Source organism: Silene latifolia, chromosome 9, assembly GCF_048544455.1.
Source record: "Silene latifolia isolate original U9 population chromosome 9, ASM4854445v1, whole genome shotgun sequence".
Lineage (NCBI taxonomy): Eukaryota > Viridiplantae > Streptophyta > Magnoliopsida > Caryophyllales > Caryophyllaceae > Silene > Silene latifolia.
Window position 1 is genome coordinate 1,892,492 of NC_133534.1, and position 26,433 is coordinate 1,918,924.

Consider the following 26,433-nt stretch of genomic DNA (forward strand, 5'->3'; position numbering starts at 1 on the left):
CTTGCTTTTTATTTCTCCATACAAAAAAAAACAATAAATGGGGAATTGTCAAGCAGTAGATGCAGCAGCATTAGTAGTACAACACCCAAATGGTAAAATTGAGAGGATGTATTGGCCTGTCAAAGCCCATGAGGTTATGAAGTTGAATCCTGGTCATTATGTTGCTCTCATCATCCCTTTACCGGGATACGAGTCGGGTCTTACCGGTGATCAGAAGACGGGCCGGTATACCCGAATTAAGCTGCTTCGGTCTACTGATACGCTTGTTCTTGGACACGCTTATCGCTTGCTTACTTCTCAAGGTTAGTTGGTTCAAATAACTTGATCAAACAGGGAACTTCATGATTAGTGGCGGAGTCAGGATTTGAAGTTAACGGGACGAAAAAATTTAGTGGGGGCGAAAGGTTAATTTTATAAGGGGACCTCAATGTTTTTTGAAAATTTTAAAAAATTTCGAAAATTTCAAACGCTAGCTGATTAGCTTATTTGGTAGGTACGTGTATCGGTTTTCCTAACGTGTGATTTCATACTATCGTGTGTCCTAAGGTAACGCATTAGAAAAGATGTCTAATTCACCTTTTAAGAAAAATCGTATTTTCTCTTCAGTTACGACTTCGTGTACCTTTTCTTCGGTTATATTAGGTGGTTTGTATTAGTTTATTTTATTTATAAAAGTTTATTGTCGTAAAAAAATAAAAAGATGGTCTTAGTTTATTTAATGTTCGTATTTAAGATATTGAACTTATGAGGTTTTGTTTGTTGTGGCAGAGGTTAAGAAGATATTAAGAGCCAAAAAGTTGGCTAAGGCAAAGATGAATGAGATGGGTTCAGACGATAAACTTAAAACGAGTCAAGAAGTAGAAATCAATCGAGAAAATGTGAAATTAGAGAAAAATGATGAGGTAAATAAGTCTCAAAATTAGAACTACTAGTGAAAAAAATGAAGCGGTCTCAAAGAAATAAAATATCGTATTAGACTGTCTTACTTGAGAATTTGTGATTATTAGAATACTTTTTTACCATTGAAATTTATTAACCATTTTGTTAGCACAACTAATAAGAGAATTGATTTTGTTTAAGCAGAGTTGGAAGCTGGAAAGACGACTAAATTCAGGATCCACAAACTCGAGATCAAAGACATGGCGACCGTCCCTGAAGAGTATCTCCGAAGCTGTGAACTAATTTTCAGAAGATAAGGGAGAATTAATATGGCTTAATCTTAATTAGAAGGCAGTAAATGGAAAATTAGTTTCTAATTTTTGATCTTCTTGTCAATTAAGATAGAGTAATAATATTTTTGTATAGTTAATAATCAAAAAAATTCAGGAATAATTCTGTACTAGTGTTATACAAGAATACAAGTGTAATTTGAAAGACGTAAAAGATCGGAAACATGATCGGTTTGAAATTGTATTATCGACTGTCCATGAAATTTTTAACTAGTATTGTACGAATAATAAAAAACTTCACTGAAAATACGTATAAATTGGTTTCACGTATAAAACCGTCTTAAATCACGCACTTGGTTCAAAAATAAATTAAAGAGTACACACGAGAAATTAAAATGTTGTAACATAAAGAAATCGGCCAAATGACCGCATTATTTAGTGGCAGAGATTCGAACCTCAATTACATGATTGGAGTAAGAGAACTCTTACCAATTAAGTTACTCTTATCGTACATTTTTGAACGGACACTGCACATAAATTAAATTAAGTTTCTAAATTTTAATAGAAATAAGTCCTTGACATTTAATTTAGTAAAGATCTTAGACAATGAAATATTGATGTGTCCCATGTATAAGTCAATTTTTAACAAGAAACAATATTCTTGCATTAATTATGTGAGCCCAAAGTTATGGAGCACCTCACACATGTAAATCACATAAAATTTAAAGTCTTAAAGATGTTCAATTGTCAAGAGCTTAAGGTTGACTTTATTTACTCTCGAGATTGGACTTCGAATTGTATTTTCTGAATTAAACTGAATTAAAGTGAAATAAAAATACAAAAGAAACTCAAATTCTAAGAGTGACTTTAAAGTCTCTCGAGGTAAACAATACCTAAATATGACTATGGCGGATTAGAATTCGAAATGAATGACCCGTTTGTCGCACCGTCTTTACATTGTTTCCTGGAAACAATTACAGCTAATTCATGAGAACGGAAGGCCAGAAAATAAATTGGTGGGACATTTAGTAATCATCAATCAAAGTGTATGGCCACAAGGCCGGTGTGCCAGTGTGTCACGGTCCGGTACTTTAGCCGAACCGTGGCGCGCACCCTTGCCCGAGTCAAGGCAAGATGCAAGCGACAAGGCTCTTCGTACTAGTGAAGGATCGCTCACTAGCACGATACTCGGGTCTCGGCAACACTCGACAATATTGCAACGAGAGCGTCAAGCACTAGTGTTTGTCAAGCACTAGGCGTTCGTAATCGGTCTCGGGTGTGTGAGTCGGGATCCTAGTGTCGATCCCACAAACACGGCTTGTTAGAAAAGTGAAGGCTAAAAGTCGTTCACAACAAAGCAACTGTTCCGGGTGTGATTACGGAGCAGTGTTGTTACCACGTGAGCTAATTGAATGATGACTTTGCTTGACTCTTCCTTTCGGCCTCTCCTGCAACAATGAACAAACTGAGGGCTCGGCTTGGCACCGAGCGTACTTACTCCGACGCTCAAGTCAGTAAACTTAAAGGGATTAAGTTGTGTGATACTTGGCAAAGTATATTGTAGAGAAATAAGGGAGTTTATACCAGATTATGAGTGGTTTAGGTTATATTTCTTGGATCCTTTCCTCAATGAGGGTTGAGGAGTATTTATAGACTTTCACCTTTTGTCACGTAGTGGCCAAGTGGCCAAGTGGCTAGCAGGTGGAAAGACCGTTCTACCCTCGGCCGATGGACCCATGTGCGGGGCCGAGGGTCTTGGATATGAGTACGGATATGTATCCCGGTGGCTAGTTGTCTAGCGGGACCCAAGTGACAGCCGATAGGTCGCATCGACTAAATTTGTCGATACGTTGACTTGCTGTCTTTTGTCTTTGACCTTGGTCAATATGTTGACTCAGTCAACGGGTGCAGAATATGCCCCATCAGCAACAACAAGCAATACGAAGGCACAAGGTAGGAAGCAGATTTTCATTCACTAGTACTCCCTAAAGAGGGAAATTTGATTATTACATCCTGGTAGCAGGAGACATTGAATTTACAAGTTTAGTGTAGAATAGCGATATACCTATTTATGGAAACCTATTCTAAAACTACTAAGAAAATACTTACTACAAATGTACAAGGGAAATGAAATTACATAAGCATAAATAAATCTAAGGGTTCGAAGTGTGCGGATCGTCACACTCTCCCCCACCTAATCTGTTGCCGCCCTCGGCAACACAAAAATCTCGAACGGCGCTTCAGTGAGACATCCTCGGTGAGCTGTGGCCGTCCATGCTGCATTGAGATCTGGCTTTCTCTTGAGTCCGGCTTGTAGATACTTCTCGGTCCACACCATGATCGGATTCATCGTCCCTTCAAGAATAGTGTGCATTTCCTTGACGGCGAGACTCCCGAACATCATGTCCTCCAAGTTTATCACTCGCCTCTGATCATTCTGGAAAGTCCAAGTCCTTGTTGCTCGAGCGGAAATTTTACGAGATCGTTCAAGGTGCTCACTCCATCGCACCTTCACCTTGTCCATCACCACTTCAGTACCTGCATTCAAGGGTAAGTGAGTTCTCCAGGACGCCGAATCAGCATCTCGGCGCGGCCCCCTGATAGTACGAGGCCTTCTCTCTTGGGTCGACTGACCCGCAAACCAGGACGTCGATTCAGCATATCGACGCGGCCCCCTGATGGTACGAGGCCTAAATCTTTGGGCATCTCGGCCCTCATTGTCTACTCCTCGGTGAGGAGGTAGACTCTTCTTTCGTCCCCCAGGCCACTTAGCAGCGTAGTTAGCCTGGGTCTTGTTCGCCCTCGGCTCCCCCGAATCTTTAGGCATTCTCCAAGGTCACATCCTTTGTTTCGGCGTCGGTATCACCCTCATAGCCGAAATTCGATGCTGCCCCTTGTCTTCATCCCCGTCTACCGTCTCCACTACGATAGACCCCATTAGTAGCATCGATCCGTCACTCGGTTTCAATACTACCAATGCTTTCTGAAAGAACTGCATCCCGAGTACTAACTTGAAGTCGTCCAGCGGAACGGTGGTGAAGTCGAGCTCCCCTGCCCACTCACACACTTGGACCGCGACCTTCTTAGCCACTCCTTGGACGCGTCTCATTTTCCCATTGACCAGCTTCAGGCAGCTGTTAGCATCCCGCAGAACTAGCCCCAACCGATCAGCTTCCTCTTTCGTAACAAAGTTGTGGGAGGCGCCCGAGTCGATCAAGGCTCGTGCTTGCTTCCCATTCACCATCAAGTCCACGTACATGAGCCCGTTGTATTTCTTGGCGGAGGAATCTTCGTACTTCCCCATCGCGCTGATCCTTTGAAGTGAGCCCATCCGTGGTTGGTCTTCACCATCACTCGAGTCTTCGTTACACTCTTGGTGATAGTCGGCCAACGCCCCATCAAGACGTTCTTGAGCCCCTTTCGGCATCTTCTTGAACATGGCATTGAACTCCGCTTTGTTCGGACAATCGGCCATCTTGTGAGGACCCTTGCACACAAAACACGCGAACAGTCTCTTCGTTGTGGAAGCAGTAGAGTTTCCCGCCTTCGAAGACGAGCTTGAGGGCGAGTTAGTAGTGCTCGCCGATTGGGCTTGACTTCCTTGCGAGCGGAACCGACTGTTCCCAACTGAAATGGCGCTATTTTGTGGCCTTTGTCCATTGTACCCACTCGTGGCCTTTTGCACCGCATTCCCGTTGGCGCCACAACTCTTGGTGCCTCTCACTCCCCGTGAAAGTCGAGCAGGCGCTCCGCGGCCGATATGGCCGAAGACAGAGTTTTGGGATTCTGCCTCATGACCTCCTGTTGTGCCCACCTCTTCAACCCATCAATGAATTCGAATGTCCTATCTGTCCCGGATATTTCGGTAATCTCGAGCATGCACGCTGAGAATTCCCTCACATATTCCCGGATTGATTTGGTGTGCTTGATTTCCTTCAACTTCTTCCGAGCAACAAACTCCGTGTTCTCGGGGTAGAAGTGATCCTTCAAGATCCTCTTGAAGTCGGTCCACGATGTCACCGTAATCGTGCCCGCATCGATTTCCTTGTACCTAGCCCTCCACCACATCTTGGCATCGTCGACTAGATACATGCTTGCCGTGACAACTTCCGCGTCTTCGTCAAGCCCACTTACTCGGAAGTATTGCTCCATATCGAAGATAAAGTTATCGACCGCTTTCGAATCCCTCGCCCCATCGTAGGGACGAGGTGGAGGTGCCTTCACCTTATGGCTCCCCACAGATTTCCCGTCATTGGCCACCGCTTTCACGAGCGTGGCGCAAGTGTTCTCTAACATCTCGACCTTTCGATGCAGATGATAGATCTCTTCTTCCCGATCATCGGGGATCGCACCACTGATCGCTTGGATGCGGGTGTTCAACCCGTCCACCTTCGTCTCGAGTTCGCAAACCGTCTTTTGCAACTCCTCGAGGCTCGCAGCCATCCGCATAACGATGCCCTCGAGTTTGGGAATAAGCTTGACGTCGATTGCGTCCTCTAAGGCATCCACTCGGTCCTCGATTGTTTCGCCCATTTTCTCGATCTCGATGAACAAATGCGGCTTGCAGACGCCCGTCCGAAGACCGGGCTCTGATACCAAATGTCACGGTCCGGTACTTTAGCCGAACCGTGGCGCGCACCCTTGCCCGAGTCAAGGCAAGATGCAAGCGACAAGGCTCTTCGTACTAGTGAAGGATCGCTCACTAGCACGATACTCGGGTCTCGGCAACACTCGACAATATTGCAACGAGAGCGTCAAGCACTAGTGTTTGTCAAGCACTAGGCGTTCGTAATCGGTCTCGGGTGTGTGAGTCGGGATCCTAGTGTCGATCCCACAAACACGGCTTGTTAGAAAAGTGAAGGCTAAAAGTCGTTCACAACAAAGCAACAACAAGCAATACGAAGGCACAAGGTAGAAAGCAGATTTTCATTCACTAGTACTCCCTAAAGAGGGAAATTTGATTATTACATCCTGGTAGCAGGAGACATTGAATTTACAAGTTTAGTGTAGAATAGCGATATACCTATTTATGGAAACCTATTCTAAAACTACTAAGAAAATACTTACTACAAATGTACAAGGGAAATGAAATTACATAAGCATAAATAAATCTAAGGGTTCGAAGTGTACGGATCGTCACACAGTGCCAGTGCCAGTTTTGTGTATTTCGTATATATTTTAAATATTAATCCGTAGTGATACTCGTATTTTAAGTATACGAGTATCACTTCTGAATTGGAACGTTTGAACTACTAGGACAAAATTGTTTTTATAGAACTTGTGTACAACCAGGTTGTAGAAAATGATCGGTTTCACCAACTATGTTACTCTAACACTTCATACAGGACTTGATTGACCTCATTTGACTATTTTCCATACAAAAAGTCACGTTTGACGCTTGAACATCCACCCATGTCGCATAAACGCATACTTCTAACTGGGTTTAAGTAGCGTACTACAATAAAACTCGAGAATATCACAATGGTGCGACTGATTTCTTCCAACGACTACTCTTACCAGTAAAAGTAACTTCAGAAAAAACCGGTGAGAAAGAAGAAGAAGAAGAAGAAGATGACGACGAGCTAATTGAACCCTTAAACTTCATTAAGCGACTCAAAACTTTCATGTTTTTATTTGATGCCGCGTCTTTGCCCTTGCAATTACCCGCGAGTATTTTATTTCGACACCAACTTCCTGATTTTACAAATAGAGACCCTGCATAAGAACATACACAATGTCACAAACTAGCAAATGTCTCATTTAACAAAAAAAAAAAAAAAAAAAACACTCTTTCTTTCCAGCTGTCAAAAAAAAAAAACAAATAAATGGGACAGAGGAACTTATTGTATTACCAATTCTCGCAAGACGATTGACCCAAGGAGGGATTGAATTGGCAGTAAGCTTAAGACAAGCTTGTGTGCTAAAGTGATTGCAATTGTTGGTAATTAAATGATAATTTTTACGTTGAAACTGCTCTGCTAAATCAATAATCATATTTTTGGCTTCCTTGGCTCGTAATCTCGAAAACCCGACAAGAATTCCTTTTCTGAACTTAAGTCCCTCGCAATTTTTAGGCTCCATCTTGAATACTTGGGGTGTTCCTTCCATGTCTGTGCCAAATGCGTACTCTACTCCATATACTGCATTGATTATTATAGCCGAAACCCGAAAGTACAATTAGACAAACAGATAATTCGGGTCATTTCAAGTTGGGTCGTCTGAATAAGCAATTTTTTTTGCATTAAAGACTTTAAAGTACTGTCTTTTCTTTAAAGTATATTTTTTTCATTAAATTCTAAATTATAATATTATAATCAAAATAAAATAAAAGTGGTATCATTAAAATATAGATTTTATGATATACTCATAAAAAATCATCAAATTACTAATCATTAAATTTATGATAAAAAATCATTAAAATACAGATTTTATGATATAATCAACTTTTTTTATTAGTTTTGCAGTTTAATTTTTTACTCATATCAAAATATAATGAGTTGAATTATGAAAAATTACGATATAATATAGAATGAAAAATAATACACACTAAAAAAAGTAAAAAATGCTATAAATACTGCGCATTTATTAAATTACCTTGAACACCAGAATGATGAACACCAAGTCCTAGCCAGTATAAGCAAGCATTGACGGGTGTTATATCGTAGACATTAAGGAAAACTGGGACCAGATCAGGATCTTCAGAACTCGATTCGCTATAAAAAAACAATATTTTACTCAGAATAATATCGTTTTGTCAGCATCAAAATTGCTCTTATGGCTTCATATACATCTAAACACGGAATTACATACCTTGACGTAAAATGAGGTGTTGAAGAGCATAGACCATAACAGTCTAAGATCGAAACATGTTGAAGACGCGATTGGAGAGTCCGATTTCTTGATTTAGGCTCCAAATGAAGCTTCCAATTGTCTACGGGTACTGTATTATTTGGCGGATTCAAATGCAGATCAAGATTTGCCTTCTGGGTCGGGTTTATTCGGATCATTGAACTCAAATACCGGAGTATAGTAGCTTGAACTCTAAGCAACCTCCTAAGGGTGAAATGCCGTAAAATTGGTGCATGGCGGCCTGGCTGCATTATATGAACGCGGGATTTAGACGGCCATTTTGGTAATTGGTCTGAAACAATAAGACGGGATTTTGTGACTATTTTATGGTTAAATGTAACCATAATGACCAGAAGTTGTCAAATTTGGCTGTCAAATGGTTACAAAATTCTGTCTTAATCTTTTAGACCAAAATTGTCTGTCTAAAGGAAATCGATTGAATAAATATATATAGATGTTTCATTGAAATTTATGAATGTCAATTACGGTCGTACCAATTATAAGGCGATTCCACATAAGTATTACTCTCTCCATTTTTCTATTTTCGCCCCATTTGCTTTATTGCAGTCTCCAAGTTATACCTTTGACCGTCTTTTTCGACATCTATATGTTACTTTTTTTTTCGATTTTTTTTTTCTTAAAAGATGTCTTGATATTAATCGTAAATGTTTTACTTTTATAAATAAATAGTTTTTATTCTCCAACTTATTTACGGTTAAAGTTCGGAAACTTTGATCTCCATAAAGCAAATGGGGTGAAAATAGGAAAATTTATGAATAATTACGCTCCTACCATAACCTCAAGAAAGCATTTTTAGTAGTCAATATCTTAAGTCAATCCCTTTAAATTCAGTTCAATATTTATAAGTTCAGTTCAGAAAAGTTTAAAATCCTGCAAGTTCGGTTTGGAAAAGTTCAAAAACGTTAAGTCCAAAAGAGTAGGGCCTTACTGACTTATTGTAAATCGTCTAGTCAAAACTTACCGAATGGCCTTGATGAGCAGAAGGAATATCGGACTTCAAATTGTTCGACGATGAAGTTGATGAAACAGAGATTGCCGGCGTAATACTAGCCGTCATACGTTCCACCGGCATGCTACCGGCATTAATCCCGCAAGAGTCTCTAATCTTTGTGCTATAACGTTTCTACAATAATATTAATCACTTAGTTTAATTAATTAGGATCAAATACCGTACCAATTCAATGAAAATATAACAATTACGTTTTGCGATTATTTTCTCATGCGTAAAACTGTCTTACTATAGACTCACGGAAAAAATACATCATTTCCACACGTACTTGGAATAAAGTAAAATCGTTCACTAAACTGACATGCACTTCTTATTTTACGAATTACCCGTTACTTAATTGATTAAATTTTTGACACAATAACAATCTTATCTTTATTAATCCAGAAGACAATGTTGAATGCATAATGCGCCACGTCATTTATGGTGGGACCCGTTAGTGTGCAAAGAATTAATTTCTTCAAATCGTCCGCCAATACAAACATGCGACAATTTCCGTCTTAGCAAAAATACTACTCCTATGAAATAATTTTACATTTGGAATAAACGAAATTAATTTAGACCAACTAGATAATTAAAATAGAAATGCAAAAAAAAAAAAAAAAAAAAATTAATACCGGCTCAAATACATACCCGTGCAATTTAATCGCTGATTTAGACCAATTAGATAATAATTACAATAAAATTGCAAAAAAAGAAAATTACATAAAAAAACATTAATACCGGCCCAAATACATACCCGTGCAATTTTGCACGTGTTTAAAACTAATTTCATATCTAAGACACCGAGATTTTAAGTAGTGAAGGAAAAAATGACGAAACTAACCTTATATCGTCGAAAAGCTAACTGAATTTTAGTAGCAGCCAAGTGATCCTTCAATGATGAACGCAAATGATAAACTTGTATGCTCGTCGACGAAGCTTTAGAAACCGTATCGTTTCTTCGAAAACGTTTAAAGAGTTTGCTAAACATTTTACGCATGTTGTTGTCGTTGTCGTCTTCGTCTTTGTTTAAGGTATGAATAAGATTTTAAGAAAAGGGGATTCGAGTATGTGACTTATTGTCTATAAAAATCCGATTTTGAAAGAAATGGTTGATGGTTGATGAAAAAGCGTGTTTATATATTGATTTAAAAATAAAAAAGGAAATTAATACGGTATTTTATTAAAATGGCAAGTACTAAATAAATGGTAACGTTGCTCTAATTATTCAAAGATATTTCAAATTTATGAATGTGAAATTGCATAAATTAAGTCAATCAAACAGCTAACTAGTTGCTGGATAATAGGGAACTTATCCTTATTATATGTTTCTAATTTAATTTTTAAATAATAATAATAAATTAAATAATTAGAACATAATTATGGTATTTTTTTGGGTACAAACTACTATTAGAAAATATTGTTATATTAGGATAAAAGAACCATATTGTATATTATGGGTATCATAATATACTCTTATCTAATATAATTATTCTCCTAATAATTAAAGTCATCCTTTCGCGGCCAAAGATTAAGGTGTAAACAGTTTTTATTTCTATAATGTAAAGGGGAGGTATAATGACGGTTTTGATATTGACGGGAATTGAACAAGGTCACGACTTATGAGCACTATCCTTCAGGACTTTACAACTAAACTAGCCGGCATCTACATAAACAAGTTAATCAATTTGATATTCATGAACATTTAGTTTAATTCTCGGTTGTTTGGTTGTATATAAGAAATTCTAATTGACGTTATGCTAGTAAATAAAATAATAAGCGATGCAAACAAATGCTTAAGATGGATAGAGTAATTTAATAGTTTTGCAAACAAATGATTAAAATGGATAGAGTAATTCAATAGTTTTGCAAACCAATCACAATTACCCGATTTGTCATTCTATTTGTGTTGTCTCGAACTAACCCGACTCGTACCATCATGAGTTCATAACTCATTTGGAAGGCATAGGCAAATACTCGGTGTACGTATCTTTAGTACATGGCATGGGTCATGCCTCATGGCCCTAGAGTTTTAACAAAAATATCATTCAAACTCTATATGTATCTTTAGGTCATGACATGGGACTAGGTTAGCGAAATTGACCTGGCCCGACAAAATAACCTGAAGTGAATACCTGAACTTGACCGGTATCTGAATTAACTCAAATCAATGACTCGACCCAAATATTTATTATTGCAATGTGACTATTATATATCTAAAAAACTTGATAAAAATTGACCAGGAAATAACCTAATCTGACCAGAGTTCTTGCAAAAGCGAAAATAACTCGATTCAAACCCGGTCTGGTTGACCCATTTACCGGATCTACTTTATGAACTTGTGGACTTGTTTTGGATCAAAAATCATTCAAAGTTATAAACTCTTTAGTGACCTGGGCCTGGGCCCTAGAGTTAATCAGCTTTAAGTTCAACAAAAATCCCATGTTCAAATGAATTGTAACAATCATAAATTCAGCTTTAAAATTTGTATCTTTAAGCTTTAGCCTTTAGCATTGCACAAATTCTCAAGACGGACACTCGTTTTAAGTTTAAAACGAGTCAAATACATACCAAAATCACATAGCAAGTTGCATAAAAAATGCCAAAAATCTTATCTTTATTACCACTATGTGGTAGTATTTAACCCGTCTTAAGTTTAAGACGAAAGTGGCCGTCTTAAACAAGACTTACTCTTAGCATTGTGAATTGCGATCACCTAGCTAATTACTAATTCCCATCCTTTTATAAACTGTGATGCATTAACCGTTGTCAAAGAACGCAACAAAAAACTCTCGTCCTCCCGTGAGCTGCTTTCCCCCAAAAATTAACAAAAGCAAACCCTAACTTTGTCTCACTGCTCCGCCGTCTCCACCACCCAAGCCGGCCGCCCTCCGTCTTCCCCTACCCAATCGCCGGGGATGGGTCCGTCCCTTTGCCTATCCCCGGCGATTCGAAACATCTCATACCCTTTAAACCTTTTCTACCCTTTCTCCTTCGCTTTCGATGTCTTTGCTAAATGCCGCCACTCTCGCCGTGCTCCGTCGCCTGAGATGTGCCTGTTCTGTCCCATCTCCGGTGTTCGGTGGTTCCCTTTTATTTCCGGTACCCCTGAATCTCTCCTCCTCTGATTTGATTTGTGACCCGCCTGCTTGGTCCTTCGGTCCGGCCTGCTGCTGCCTCTCTTGGTGCCGGGTTCTTGTCCCGTTGTCCGCTTCATGGTTGAAGCTGTCTTTTAGTCTCGGTTTTGGTTTTGTGTGCTCTATTGTTTCGACTGTCTGGGTGTTGTTCCCTTCTAGTCGTTCCAGTCCCGTCGGTACCTTGTCCTGTCACCGCCGTTGTCGCTTTCAATCGAGGGTGATCCCCCATTCCCCCACCCTGGGTTGTTTGCCTTGCCTTAAGTTTCTGGTTTTTGTCGATGAGTTATCTCATCCGTCTGCGTCTTTGTCCTTAGTGGCGGCCTTTTGGGTCCGACACGGTGATCCCCCATTTCCCCACTGTTGTGCTCATCCGTCAAATAGTCGCTTTGTCCTTAGTGGTTTTTTGGGTCCGACACGGTGATCCCCCCATTTCCCCCACCTGTTGTGCCCTCTGGTTTGTTTTAATTTGGTTTCAACCTGGTTTGTTACCGTTAAGTCTGTTTGTTTGTTAGTTTGGCGGTGGTCCTGGGAGGTGTCCCTTGGTGATTTGGGTTGTTTTGTAGTGGTTTGATCCATCTTGGTGTCTTTTGGTGGGTCTTTGATGGTTTTGTGCCATTTGTGTTGTCGAGTTGTCTGAGGTAGTTTTGTGTAGCAGGTTTGGTGTAAATGGCTCCTGCCGTTTACTGGGATCGTCTGGTGTTTGTTGGGTCTTTGTTTGTCTTTTCGGATTGAGGAGTCTGGATGATGGGGTTTTTCTTGCGTTGTGTGCGGCTAGTCTTGGGTGATGCGGTTGGTTTTTTTGACCCGGAGGTGGTGGTCTTGCTTTGGTGTCATTTTATGGTTGAAGGGTTTCCGTATGAGATGTGCTTGGTAGGGTGAAGTCGAGGTTGGGCTCTGCTGTTGCTGTTGGGTGGCCTGGATGCGGTGGTCTCAACTCTACTTGTCTTCATGAAAGGGTTGGCCTGGAATTGTAGGGGTCTTAATGATCCACTTGCCCCTTCAATCCCTAAAATTAGAGCAATTTGTAGGTCGTTGCATAATAATTTAGACTTTGTCTTCCTTTCTGAAACTAAGTGTGATGTACGATCAGTTGATGTTCTTTTGCGCCCTATGGGTTTTCTCGAGTCTGCCGGGTATGATGCTGATGGTCTAAAGGGGGGTTGTGGGTTGGATGGAAAAGTAGTTGTAAAATAGAATGTGTCTTTTCCAGCCGCAATCTTATTATCCTCTTGGTTAATCAATGTAAAGGTAGTTTGTGGTATCTGTGTTGCGTTTACGGTGAACCTGATCATTCAAAGCGGGGCGCTGTATGGGAATCTTTCACTTGTCATCTTAACTCCTTCGACAAACCTTTCTTGTTGTTTGGTGACTTCAACCAAGTTGAATTCTCGTCTGATAAGTTAGGTGGTAGTGATAAATTAATTAGAGGGGCAAACTTATTTTCCTACTGGAAGAATTTACATTGTCTGATGGATATTCCCTTCAAGGGACCTAGATTCACTTGGTGTAATAATAGGGATAATCCTTATCGAATTTATGAAAGACTTGATAAGGGTTTTGCTTCTAATGATTGGCTCTCTCTTTTCCCTAATACTTTTATTAAACACCTGCCTATTCAAATTTCGGATCATGCACCCATTATCCTTGATACAAATATGATTCTCCATACCAAGAAGAAAAGTTACAGACTTGAGACTTGGTGTTTTGACCATGCTGAATGTAGTGGCCTGGTTAAAGATTACTGGGGAAGGACAGATAATGGTGATGCTTCTCATGTTCTTTTATCAAAATTACGTCGCATTAACAATGCTTTCAGAGTCTGGGCTTGTAACAAAAAAGATGAATGGGGTCTTAAGTGGAGTGCATTTGATCAAGACTTGGAGTCCTATCTTCTGGATATTGAGAATGGTGGTGACACTATTAACTATGAGTCATGTCATAAAAAGCTTATGGAATTCTCTATTGCCGCGGGCACTTATTGGCGTCAACGTGCAAAATTGAAATGGAATTGTGAGGGTGACACGTGCACCAAATATTTTTTCAATTGGGTTAAAGGACGATCTGGTGCTAACCTTATTTTGGGTATTAAGAAGGAGACTAATGAATGGACTTTTGATATGAAGGAGATTGGTGGCTTGTTCAATACCTACTTCTCTAATATCTTTAAGTCTGATGCTGAGCCTGAGTGTTTTGAAGATTACATAAATAATTACGGTTATTTATTTGATAATCTTAAGCGTAAAGTGGGTATGGAGGAGAGAGCCAAGTTGGGCCGTTTATACTCGAAAAATGAAGTTCGTCAAGCTGCTTTTCAATTGGGACCCCTAAAATCTCCGGGTCCTGATGGGATTCCTGCGGCCTTTTACCAGAAGTATTGGGCTATTGTTAAGGATGATGTTATTCGTGGAGCTCTCAATATTCTCAATTCGGGTACTGTCCTTAAGGACTTTAATAAAACCTTTATTGTCCTTATTCCAAAAAATGATTGTCCTGAGAGAGTTGGGGATTTTCGGCCGATTAGCCTCTGCAATGTTATTATGAAAATTGTCACAAAGTGTATTGCTAACAGGTTAAAAGGGGTTATGGATGAACTGGTTAGTCCATTTCAAAGTGCCTTTGTTCCAAATAGAAGTATTGCGGATAATATTGTTGTTGCCCAAGAAATTCTTCACGTCATCAACCATAGGAGCTATGGTAAGAAGAGTATGATGGCTTTAAAGGCTGATATGAGTAAAGCTTATGATAGACTGAACTGGAATTTCATAAGAGGGGTGCTTTCTTACTTGAATTTGCCAGACTCTATGATTCATCTCATTATGAGTACTATTGAAACTGTTTCCTATGATATCCTTATTAATGGTGCTCCTATGGAAAATGTTGAACCTTGCTGTGGGATTAGGCAAGGGGACCCTTTATCCCCTTATATTTTCGCGCTGTGTACGGAAGTACTATCCCAAATGATTCTCTATGCCCAGGATTCTAATCTCATTAAGGGTATTAAGATATGTAAGAATGGTCCGGAAATCTCCCACTTACTGTTTGCTGATGATTCACTCTTCTTCTTACGTGGTGACTATGGAGATATGGACTTTCTTATGAACCTTATCGATGAATATTGTGCTGCGTCTGGTCAATGCCTTAACAAAGATAAGTCCTCTATTCTTTTCAGTCCAAATTGCTCACTCATGATGGTCAAAAAATGCTTGACTGACTTTCAATTTACTCCTAAGCATGATCTTGGTAACTATCTTGGCTTACCAACGAGTTTTGGGTCTTCTAAGAGGGAGCTTTTTAAATTTCTTGTCGAAAAAACTAAACGAAGGCTATCCTCCTGGAATAATATTCTCCTTTCTTCGGCCGGTAAACTGACTCTTATTCGTTCTGTTCTCTCTTCACTATCCCTTTTCTCTCTATCGGTATTTCGCATACCGGTAAGTGTAACATCAAAGCTTCAGTCTTTGATGGTGCATTTTTGGTGGAGTGGAACTAGAACTAATAAGTCTATACATTGGTGTAGTAAAGACTTTCTTAGTAGGCCTGTGGGAGAAGGGGGCCTTGGTCTTCGCAATATTGGTTGCTTTAATCAAGCCCTCCTTGCAAAATCTGCTTGGAGAATCTTATGTGATCCGGGAAGTCTTATTAGTATGGTGATTGGTCCCAAGCTTGGTATCCAAGATGATATCTTTTTCCAGAATCGCTGGAAGGCTCCCCATGCGTCGTCATGGGCTCTCAAAAGCCTTGTCAGGGTTCCGATCTTATCTACAACAATATTGCACGGTCAATTGGATCTTCATCTCGTCTTAATGCTTGGAAGAGTAAATGGATAGAGGGTTATAGTCTTCATGATATTTGTGGGGATTCTCTGGATGTTCCTACTGACTCCACGCTCTTGGTAGGTGACCTTTACGATAATCACAGAAAATGGGATCTTTCCTCTCTTGGTTTCGATCCGGGTGAGGAAGTTACAAGGAAAATCCTCGCAACTTATATTCCGTGTCAACCTTCGCATGACTCCTTCTATTGGAAATTTTCTAAACATGGCGTCTATACTGTCAAGTCGGGTTACTATGCTGCTAAGGCCTTATCTGATGGACCTGCCACGAGTGCTGATCGCTCTAGAATGTCTCCAACCATTGTGGCTTTCTGCAAATTAAAGCTTTGGAAGTTGCCTATTTCTAACAAACTAAGGGTGTTCTTATGGAAATTTATGGCTAATGCCCTTCCCGTGGGTTCTGAATTTCTCAAACGCAAGATGAGTTCGCGCTCCTCTTGTACTCTCTGCGATGGCTTACCTTCTTGTGTGGAATCTATTTCTCACCTCTTCAGAGATTGTTGCTTTGCAAAAGCTCTTTGGTTTGGCTGCCCTTTAGGAATTAGAATCACTGGGGGGGTGGATATTGATGTTAGGATTTGGGTCATAAACTGGGTCAAGTATTTCTTAAGTGGCCCAGATCCTACTTCCCTCCTTTTTCCCCTTATCGCTACCCTTTGGAGAATTTGGTGTTGTAGGAATGATATGGTCTTCAGGAGTCGTCGCCCTTGGCCGATGGGTGCCCTCAGTTCTATTCTTGGAGACATTCAGTGTATGAATGAGGTTGTGTGCAATAAGGATGCTTGTCTCCTTCAAGCGCCATTGTTGGACTTCTCTTCTGATTTTGAACTAGCAAAGAGAATTAGAAACTCTTTTCCCTATTGGATTATTGGTGGACCTGTGTGCGAAAATGTTTGCACTGTTAAGTGTGATGCTGCTTGGAGGGATGATAGAAGTTCTGGCATGGGGTGGTGCTTGTTGGATGGTGATGGGACCTTAAGGAATACTGCGCATGCTCGCTCGTTTGCCTCTTCTGCCCTACAAGCTGAAGGTCGGGCTGCTATCAAGGCGCTAAAATGGGCGTTGGATGAAGGGTATCTTCATGTTAGATTGGTTACGGACTGCCTTGTTTTGGTTTTGCAGGTGGCCGGAGCGGAAAAGCCTATTGCGTCTATTACTTGCATTATCCAGGATTTTAAGTCTATTGCGTCTCATTTTCACTGTTGCTCTCTTAGCTATTGTCCTAGGGGAGTGAATAGGATAGCTCATAATCTTGCTCAAGAAGCTCTGTTGTAAGCTATACTATTTGTTGCTGTCAAAAAAAAAATTCCCATCCTTTTCCCATGGTCTACATTTTGTTTCGGCAACAATGCCATGGCAATATGGCATACTTATAAAGCCGGAAAGATGAGAAACGACCGGTTCAAGTTCGTATAATGACCGATCCTCCGGTCTTAAATCTTTGGCCTTGAATTTATGTGTGCATCGCCAAGAGAATCATTAAGAGTCGACGACATTTAACTATATCTTCATAAACTTCAAATAGAATTTTTTTGAGATTCAAGAGGAAAAGGAGATTAAACATTAATTAACTAATACAAAATACAAACATGAAGAATTACATTAATAGGCTTACTAACCAGGAATCGAAACAAGACTCCCGGTCAAAAAACACGCTTGAACGTAATCAGGAATCCCACTTATTTCTTCAATTCTACCATCTGCTTCAGATCCAATACGGTACCAAAATAGTACACCGGTCAAGCGACTCCGAAGTGTTCTTTTAACCAAAACCTCTGCTTTTGAGCCTTGGCGAAAACCATAAGGGCCAACGAACCAGTAATCACGAGAACGAGAAATTTCAAACAATTTAACCCACGACTCCTTCACTCCATAGTCTTTCATCATCCATACAGCAACAGACATGTTATAAGCCGCGGTCAAACACAAACACCCATCAAGAACACCAAGGATTCTCACTTCTAACTCCAGCATCAGACATGTTATAAATCTCATAATTTATGATATGAGTAGGGATGGAAACCGTCATCGAACAGGGTAAAGAAAAAAAATCCCCAAATATTACAAATTACAAACCCTAATCTACTTAATCAAAATAACCGGAACAGGGAAAGTACATATTTCGAGCCAAGTTGCGCACTGGATAAATCCTCTCCTAGCGGGTTTAATGAGAGCTAAAGACCTCAATATACCAAAGCTCATTATCCACATGGATAATTCTCCTTGCGTCAACCTCATAAATGAAGATCAACTGGTAAGCAATAATTTGAAATTTCTTGTTAAGCAGTGCAAGAAGTTGATTCGAGACACTCAATGGAGAGTCAAGGTAGTAGAGCACACGTACCGAGAAGCCAACAAAGCAGCTGATTTCATGGCTAATAAGGGCATCGCATCAAGTACTTTAGTTACGCATTTAGATCTTCCTTTTAATGAGCTTCGTCCTATCCTTAGGGAGGACATTTTTGGGGTTACTACCCCTCGTGTAATAGCTACTAATTAATTTCGGGGCTTTCGCTCCTCTCTCGCACCAAAAAAAAAAAAATCCTCGGGTATACGTAATAGCCTGTAAACTATGCATACCATGTAAGGTACCTGAGGGCGAGAGTAGTAGACTCGAAATCTATTAGGTATGAATTCAGGCCATAAATCTCCACAAAATCGCTCTTGATGAGGTTTTTGGTGACCATCATGTTTTTTATTTTTTCTGGGCAACAATCCCCTATATACTAAATGAATAGGAAAAACTCAATGTTTTCCCGCCTAAAATATTTTTCCTATTTTGATATAATCTCTTATTTTCTTTCCTATTTCAATATAGTTCCCTATTTAAGATTTGCTTTTAGGTTTTTTGATAATAAAAATTTCGTTCTCGGTAAGATAATTTGTAGCTAAAAGATATGCTATTAAAAAAGTTATAAAACAATAACATTAAATCTGCGTAAAAACTTTTTTTCACTAATTTTTTCCCCTAAAATACACATTTCATGTTATGAGTATTAATTAAATTATTTTTTTTCTCTCAAATCAAAATAACAATGATGAAAAAGGTTAGAAAGTAATGAATTGTCAATTTACACTCTATAAATATAGTAGCAATATAGTATATACTAAAAGGTAAAATTGCACGGGGCCTATACTAGTACCCTTATAAAGTCGAAAAGGTAGCTATGAACACTTAGTTTAACCATATCTTCAAGAAATTAAATAGAAAATTATTAAGATGTAACACAATTAGGAGATTAAACATTATTTTTTTGGACAACAATGATTAAACATTATTTGATGATATGATTAATCAGAAATACAAACATGATGGATTACATTAAAGGTCACCCACATAGGAGTATAGGACCATATACACTACTACTGTTGGCCATAGTTCTTGGCCGGTGGCATCTATAACAAAATCAAGGGCCTAAGCCAGTACGGACATTTCCGAAATTAAAAGAATTACATGTGCGACCGTCACACATTTGTACCAAACACAGTCTAAAAACGAATTTTTAAAAAAACTTTTGGACATTTTTTTTTCCGCCGAAAAAAAAAAAACATATACACACACAAAACGTAACCTCGATGGCACGTTCGATGCACACACACTTGATTTTTCCTCACCTATACACAAACCTAAAATTGGACCCCCTTCACCAAAGTTTTCCCTATATTTCACCAATCCAATCAATGCAACCTTTGAATATAACAAGACCCACATATATCACCACCCCACTTCATGTCCTCCCTTATATCATAAGCACAAAAACTTATTTGTGACGGTCGTATCCATACAACATAGTTGTTTATACGATAGACACCTTAATTCATCGTACGAACACAACTGTCGCATACAACTCTTATTGCACTATAAGTATTTGCACGTCACACCAGTGACGAAATCAGGATTTGAACTTACCGAGCAAAAATTTTAACTTAAAATTCAAAAATCTCATCCGCCAGGAGGGCGAGCGCCCCTGCTGACCTCCCTAGCTTCACCACTATGTCACACCAAATCAAAGTATACATAGTACTATGCACCAACTCCCAAAGCCCTTTGGGAATCTACAATTGCCATTTTCCTTTGATGAATGACAATAATGCAGAGGTAATAAGGAAAATGAAATATAAACATCCTTCTATATGTACCTGTCATTATTTCAACCACAACTCCCATGATTGAAAGTCATCAATTACGGAGAATCGTCGTTATCTAGTTTTCTCCTCTTGTTATTGTGAAAGGATGGTGAGGGTGTAGAGGAAGACGAGGATGAGGATGATGGTGAGTCGATATTTGACCTGACTCTGTTGATTTGTGCAGTAACTCTGAATCGCGGTATAACTTTGACCGACTTCCTTCTGTTATGATCCTCTATGGATTGTTGCATTAATTGGTAGCAATCCTTGATCATGTCCTATACAATCCACATTTCCAGAGTATTAAAAATATGCATGACTTAGTGGCTGAGCCAGGATTTGAACTCAACAGGAGCGAAAAAATATGTGCTTACTTTCGACAGCCCATCACACCATGACTCTGCATGCTCAGGAGTGGCAAAGGACAAATTAGACAATTCACTTGCTGCACAAAGAATAGCAGCTGCAGCAATGTTTGATGCCCTATACTCGAGTAAGCTGGCCTCTGTAACATACATAAGCCGAAATGATATTTTGAACGATTCTGTCTTGTTTAAAACCGTCTTAAGTTTTAAGACGATCTGAAATGAGAATTTGTGTAGGCTAGTTTACCTTGGATATTAGTGAGAATAATATCGGTCGACCGTGTCAGAAGAAGTCCTGCATGAGTTCCTGATGGATCAAGTTTGTATGAGAAGAAACTAATGAAGGTGAAGGGTGTAACTATTCTTAATCTCCAATCAAGAACATCAAGCACTAGAAGTTCCATTCTTTGGATTGTCTTTGGTTCAAATATAAATTTAGCACCTTCCACCTGATAATTACCATTAAATAAACAAAATTAGTAAAAATGATCGTAATTTGAAGGAATACGAGATAGCGTCACTCAAAAATTACCCCCTTTACGTTTATTTAGAATAATCCCACAATTATTGTTGTTGAAGACCAACTAAGCTAAGCTGGTATCGAGATTTAGTACCATCAGTTGGCATCGGACCATCATACTGTCACTCATAAGGCACCCCTTTAAGTCTATTTAGAATCCCCCGATTAGTCGGTTAAAGAACAACTAAGCTAATTAAGCTGGTATCGAGATTTAGTATCACCAGGTTGGCATCCTACCATCTAACTGTAACGAAGTATTAAGTCCGACCTATGTAACATAAATTACATAGTGACACATTTTTATTTTTGTATAAGACTGTTTTACGATAATATAATAAGCGAGAAAAGTAGAGATATAATGTGATGTAGACCTGAAGATCCACTAGGGAAGGAACAAGACGTTCCTCCATCTTGGCAGCTAGTGACAAACAGGCTACTGATAACAATTGTAATGGCCATCCACCTGTTTGCTATAAGATCAAACAAAACAAAAATTAAATAGTCCCTCGATTCCAATCATTTGTTTATGAAAAGAGTATAAATTTCTCATTCAAGTGGTTAATCAACTACCAAATTCTTTAAGAGAGATTATATTCTTCCTAACACTAATAATCTCTATATGCACACAACAAATTATTGTGCATAGATGTACCTTATTGGCACTTGTATTCGCACATATTACATATTCGTATTACAACGTATTATGATATTTGGTTGATTCAATCATATTCAAGCATAATAAGTGCATATTGTAATATGATATTTGGTTGATTCAATCTTATTGGCACTTGCATTCGCACTATTACATATTCGTATTAGGGCATCCCAGCAGATGTCAATTAACTTAGTTGGTGAAGTCATAACAGCTGATACTTATGACCTGGGATTCAAACCCGTCAGCATCAAAATCGCCCTTATGACTCCCTTTACACCAAAGAAAAAACCGACTTAGGCAACACTTCCACACCAATCCACTATTAATTAACATCAATAATTGTATGACTAGTCATAGGGGGTACTTTTTAGGCATAGTTCATCTAGAAAAGATATTACAACTTTTGGGAAGTCATTTATAAAAATTAAGAAAATTGACAAATTTACAATTTAATTGGGTATTAGAAGAGTAAATCTACTTTTTAATCAATCCCTTAAGTCAAAAGTGTATAGTTTTTGGCTACATAGGTAGGGAATATACACATACATTACACACACATGTAAGTAGTAGTAATAAATTGGTCCATGGTCTACCAAAAGCATTAAGTAGAAAAATCATTAGATGATGCAAAGTGAAAGGAAATGGAGCGTATAAACATATACATCAAGAGAGCCATGTTTTTCTACTGAAAGTCTGAAACAGTGACCCCATATTGGCACTGTTAGATTAGGTAAGAATATAACTTCTATTTTTCAAACAATGAATATTCGGACTACGAAGTAGTTGGTCTCGTGTAAAACGGTTTACTTCAAATCATAATGACACTCACGATATATGTTATATTCACGCTTTTGTTTTGGTGTAAAGGGATCCATAAGCTCATAAGGGCGAATTTGTTGCTGACGGAATTGAACCCAGTCACTAAGGTTATAAGTATCAGCTTTCATGACTTTATCAGCTAAACTAGCTGACATCTGCTCTATCGCTCCTTAAACTCAATGGACATTCACAGGATTGGGTAACTTCTCAACCATAAATCATTCAAGTGCCTAGTGGTTGGTTATTAGTTAAGAGTTAAGTGTTCAATACAGTTTTAATAGGTCTTAGGTTCAAATCTACTTCCTTAGGTTTAAATCGACTGATATTCCCCAATTTGCAAAACGGGTAATTTATGCATTTGATTAGGATGGTTCTTTTACATATTTACACTTAATGAAGCTTCTACAATCAACAAATGATGATCATATAGTAGAATGACAATAAAGTATAGAGTGTGATTGATTTGAATTCCAACAACATAGTCCATAATGTCATTATTGAGATGACAATGTAGGCCAAAAAACCTAAAATATTATTACAAAGGGTCGACACTTCATTCCGATCCCTATAATTCTAAGTTACTCCAACACTTCACTTTATTTGCGTGTTTCAGTATCCAACACTAGAAGTCTCCAACAAAACAATACACTTCGACACTTCATTTTAAACTATACCAAAAAATTTAGGGATATTTCATGGGAATAATCTATCATATGCCCCATCTTCTCAGATTAATCTATCCTCGTGTTTAACTGAGAATAATATCATCTTTGACATCATTTAACTTATACTGATCTCTTGGAAGGGATACCTGTAAAACCGGTTACCTTTCCTAAATTATTTTCCATCTTCTTCCTTGGCACTTCTTCATACTTCATCCTCCATTAACACCAACATTTCCTCACCACTTCTTCATCCTCCATTAACACCGACATGGCGACATTCCAAGGTGTTATTATACACTACCAATCACTACACATCAATACCAACATCAATATATCACCAAACAACACCCAATAAAAGTCGCCAAAAACAAACACCAATATTTTACCAATTACCACTTCTTCATTCTACAATTTCACCCACCCAATTTCACTCTATCACCCACCACAATCTGGGTTCACCAAACCCCAAAAAAATCTGGATTCACTCACATTGATTTGGGTTTGTTAATAATTAAACCCCCAAAAAATCTGGATTTCTGGGTTTAAAATTAGGTTTTCAATCGACGAAAGATATGTCCTGCTTGCTAAAGATTTTTCCAGAAATGCCAAGCTAAAAAAAACCCCAAAAAAATCTGGGTTCGCTCAACGATTTCTGGGTTCGCCCCTCTAAAAAATTGATTGAGTTTGTTGAAATTAAAATCGATTGAAATCGGTTGGAGACGGTGGGTGATTATTTGAGGTTGTTGATGATTAAATCAAATTTGTTTTGTCTGCTACCTTTTAGTTTGTATTTCTTTTGGGGGATTATTTGGGTTAGTTGAAATTAATCGATTTGGGTTTCTTAATCGTTTTGTTTGCTACCTTTGGGTTTCTTAATCGATTTGGGTTTCTTTTGGGAGGATTATTTGAGTTTGTTGATGATTAAAGTAGTAGGATGATTATTCTAAAGATTGATAGCAATGAAGATGATGGTTATTATGAAGGTCTACAAGATTGATTATGGAGGCAATAAGATTGGTTATGGAGGTATAAGTTTGGTTATTTCACGAGAAAGGAGATGAAGAAAGTATAAAGAAGGAATCGGAAAAAAAGAAAAAAGAAAAAAGAAAAAAAAAAGCAATGACCTGTTGAGAAACCGGTATTAACAGGTCAATTATGAGCTCAGTTCACGACAAGTTAAATGACGTCAAAGATGAGATTATTCTCAGTTAAACACGAGGATAGATTAATCTGAGAAGAGGGGGTATAGGATGGATTATTCCCATAAAATAACCCAAAAATTTAAACTTCCATGAAATATACCGTGACATTTTAATTACTTTACTTATGTGTCTCATTATCCAACACTTCCACATTTCATTTTAGACTCATAGACTGTATCTAAAGATTTAAAACTTAGTCACGGAATAAACTGTGTCCGACATTCTGACACATGCGCTTTCGAGTCAAAGTAACATAACTACTACTATAATTCATTGACAGATAATGGAGGAGCGTAAAATTCAGGAAGAGAAGACTAGTCAGTTGAATGAATTGTGTTCAATTATGAACTAGGTCCCCTTTTCAGAGACAGCTACCATTTTTTTCCATAAACAACCAAAAAAATGTTTATTCATCAGTCACTCATATACTCGAATTATTTGCGATACATATAACATACTCCCTCCGATTCAAAAATACATTTCGTATATGAATGCACGTATAGGAATAGTAGTGAATTTAACTCACTGGCAGAATGTGGGAACTTAGAAATCGATCCAAATAGTTAACAGCGAGGTATGCTGTCAATGCCTGAAATCCAAAGAATGATCGCACCTGCGTATTTTTTTCCGAGTAAAAGATCAATTTCATTAATTATAATAAGTCATACAACAATTGCAAAAGGTTCAAATCTTAATTAAACTTCAATACATCGAACATATTAAAGGAAACACGGCATTATTATTGCCGATCTATACTTAAATATCTTAATGTCGTATTATGACAACATTGATACTCGTATCTGACAACTGACACGTCGTGTTAAATTCGATTTTAGAGCTCCATTTTACCTAGTGGAGTAAAATTCTTGTTTATTTGAAATCAAATTAGTACATCTTTTTCCGTAGGTGAAGACAGCCGAAAAAGGTAGATTTGATGTTGACGGGTTTTTAACTAGGACATATGTATACTACCACTAGTATCTACGTACTAATTTTACCGTTTAATCTAGCTCGCAATGTGCCCAAATAAATATTTGATTTCAATTAACAGTAAAAAATACTCAACTCTTAACTTCTATAATCAAGATCATTAAACTAAAAACTGAGTAACAGTAAAAAAAATCGTGATTTAACTGATTTACTCTGTAAATTTAATTCGTTTCATATAAACTTACGTAATTATTTTTTCATATTCATATTTTACTCAATCATGCAATAATTATGACTGTTAATTTCATTCATGATCAATTAAAAATGCACCTCCTAACAAGTCGATATCAAGATACGCATTACAACCATATTTAAAATCGATAATATTATAATAAACGATTTTTCTAACGTCTGTCCTAAGGGCACCACATTAATAAGCCTTAAAAATCGATTTAATTCGATTATACCTTGAGAATCCACGTAACGGACTGAGAACGAGAACAAGAGTCGTAAACAACGGTCGTAAGTGACGCTGAAGCGGAATCGGAACCCCGCTCTTGTTCGATGAATCCGGCAATAGATATCTCATCATCGTCGACGAAGTTCGCCGCGTTTTCGAAATACGTTGAGGAGGTGTCCGGCGAATCTGTTATGACTTCGCCGGCTTTATCGGAACAACGGAGCTTCGGAAATGAGTACGAGTATAATAAAGACGTGTTCATTGTCGTTGTTATTGTCGTCGATTTTTCTTTTTTTTTTTTATAACGAGTTATAGTAGTATAACTAGTATTCCATGATAAACAGGGGTGAAAACTGAAAACTGAGAGATGAAGGGGATGTGTGAATAACTGAATATATACGTAAGAGACTAAGAGGGGCAGAGGGCACATGGATGACACGATTTATTACTGTACGGTGTATAACGGTCTTATAATATACGGTCATACAAAATATCCAATTATAAATAGTACGTGATAAAGTCGAGTTATGTGATTGTGAAGAGTAGTCATAACTTATGTGAATCTTATATTTATTTCACGTAGTAATTATTTTTCGACACTTAAATAATTAGCTATTCGAACTACAAGCTTATTATTCCAAAAGTCACCATCCCATAACTAGATTAGGATCTTTTCGGTTGTCATATTTAAGA

At 38.3% G+C, this 26,433-nt stretch overlaps 3 protein-coding genes across 3 annotated transcripts; 1 reads left to right on the top strand and 2 right to left on the bottom strand.

Annotated features, from left to right (window-relative positions):
- On the top strand, positions 1 to 1,416 carry LOC141602329 (uncharacterized). Its single transcript, XM_074422629.1, has 3 exons — positions 1 to 302; positions 769 to 902; positions 1,084 to 1,416. Exons 1-3 carry the CDS (start codon positions 38 to 40, stop codon positions 1,180 to 1,182), a joined length of 498 nt encoding a protein of 165 aa, XP_074278730.1. The 5' UTR covers positions 1 to 37; the 3' UTR covers positions 1,183 to 1,416.
- Positions 1,417 to 6,468: 5,052 nt separating this feature from the next.
- On the bottom strand, positions 6,469 to 8,269 carry LOC141599938 (uncharacterized). The gene is made up of 4 exons (XM_074420077.1): positions 7,980 to 8,269; positions 7,764 to 7,882; positions 7,022 to 7,309; positions 6,469 to 6,884 (listed from the first exon to the last, which is right to left on the bottom strand). The coding sequence occupies exons 1-4, from the start codon at positions 8,267 to 8,269 to the stop codon at positions 6,646 to 6,648; spliced, it is 936 nt and encodes a 311-aa protein (XP_074276178.1). The 3' UTR covers positions 6,469 to 6,645.
- An 11,806-nt stretch (positions 8,270 to 20,075) lies between these two features.
- Positions 20,076 to 26,097, bottom strand: LOC141598647 (cyclin-D1-1-like). Its single transcript, XM_074418356.1, has 6 exons — positions 25,748 to 26,097; positions 24,877 to 24,963; positions 21,381 to 21,479; positions 20,737 to 20,938; positions 20,499 to 20,629; positions 20,076 to 20,402 (listed from the first exon to the last, which is right to left on the bottom strand). The coding sequence occupies exons 1-6, from the start codon at positions 26,000 to 26,002 to the stop codon at positions 20,181 to 20,183; spliced, it is 996 nt and encodes a 331-aa protein (XP_074274457.1). The 5' UTR covers positions 26,003 to 26,097; the 3' UTR covers positions 20,076 to 20,180.
- Between the last annotated feature and the right edge of the window lie 336 nt (positions 26,098 to 26,433).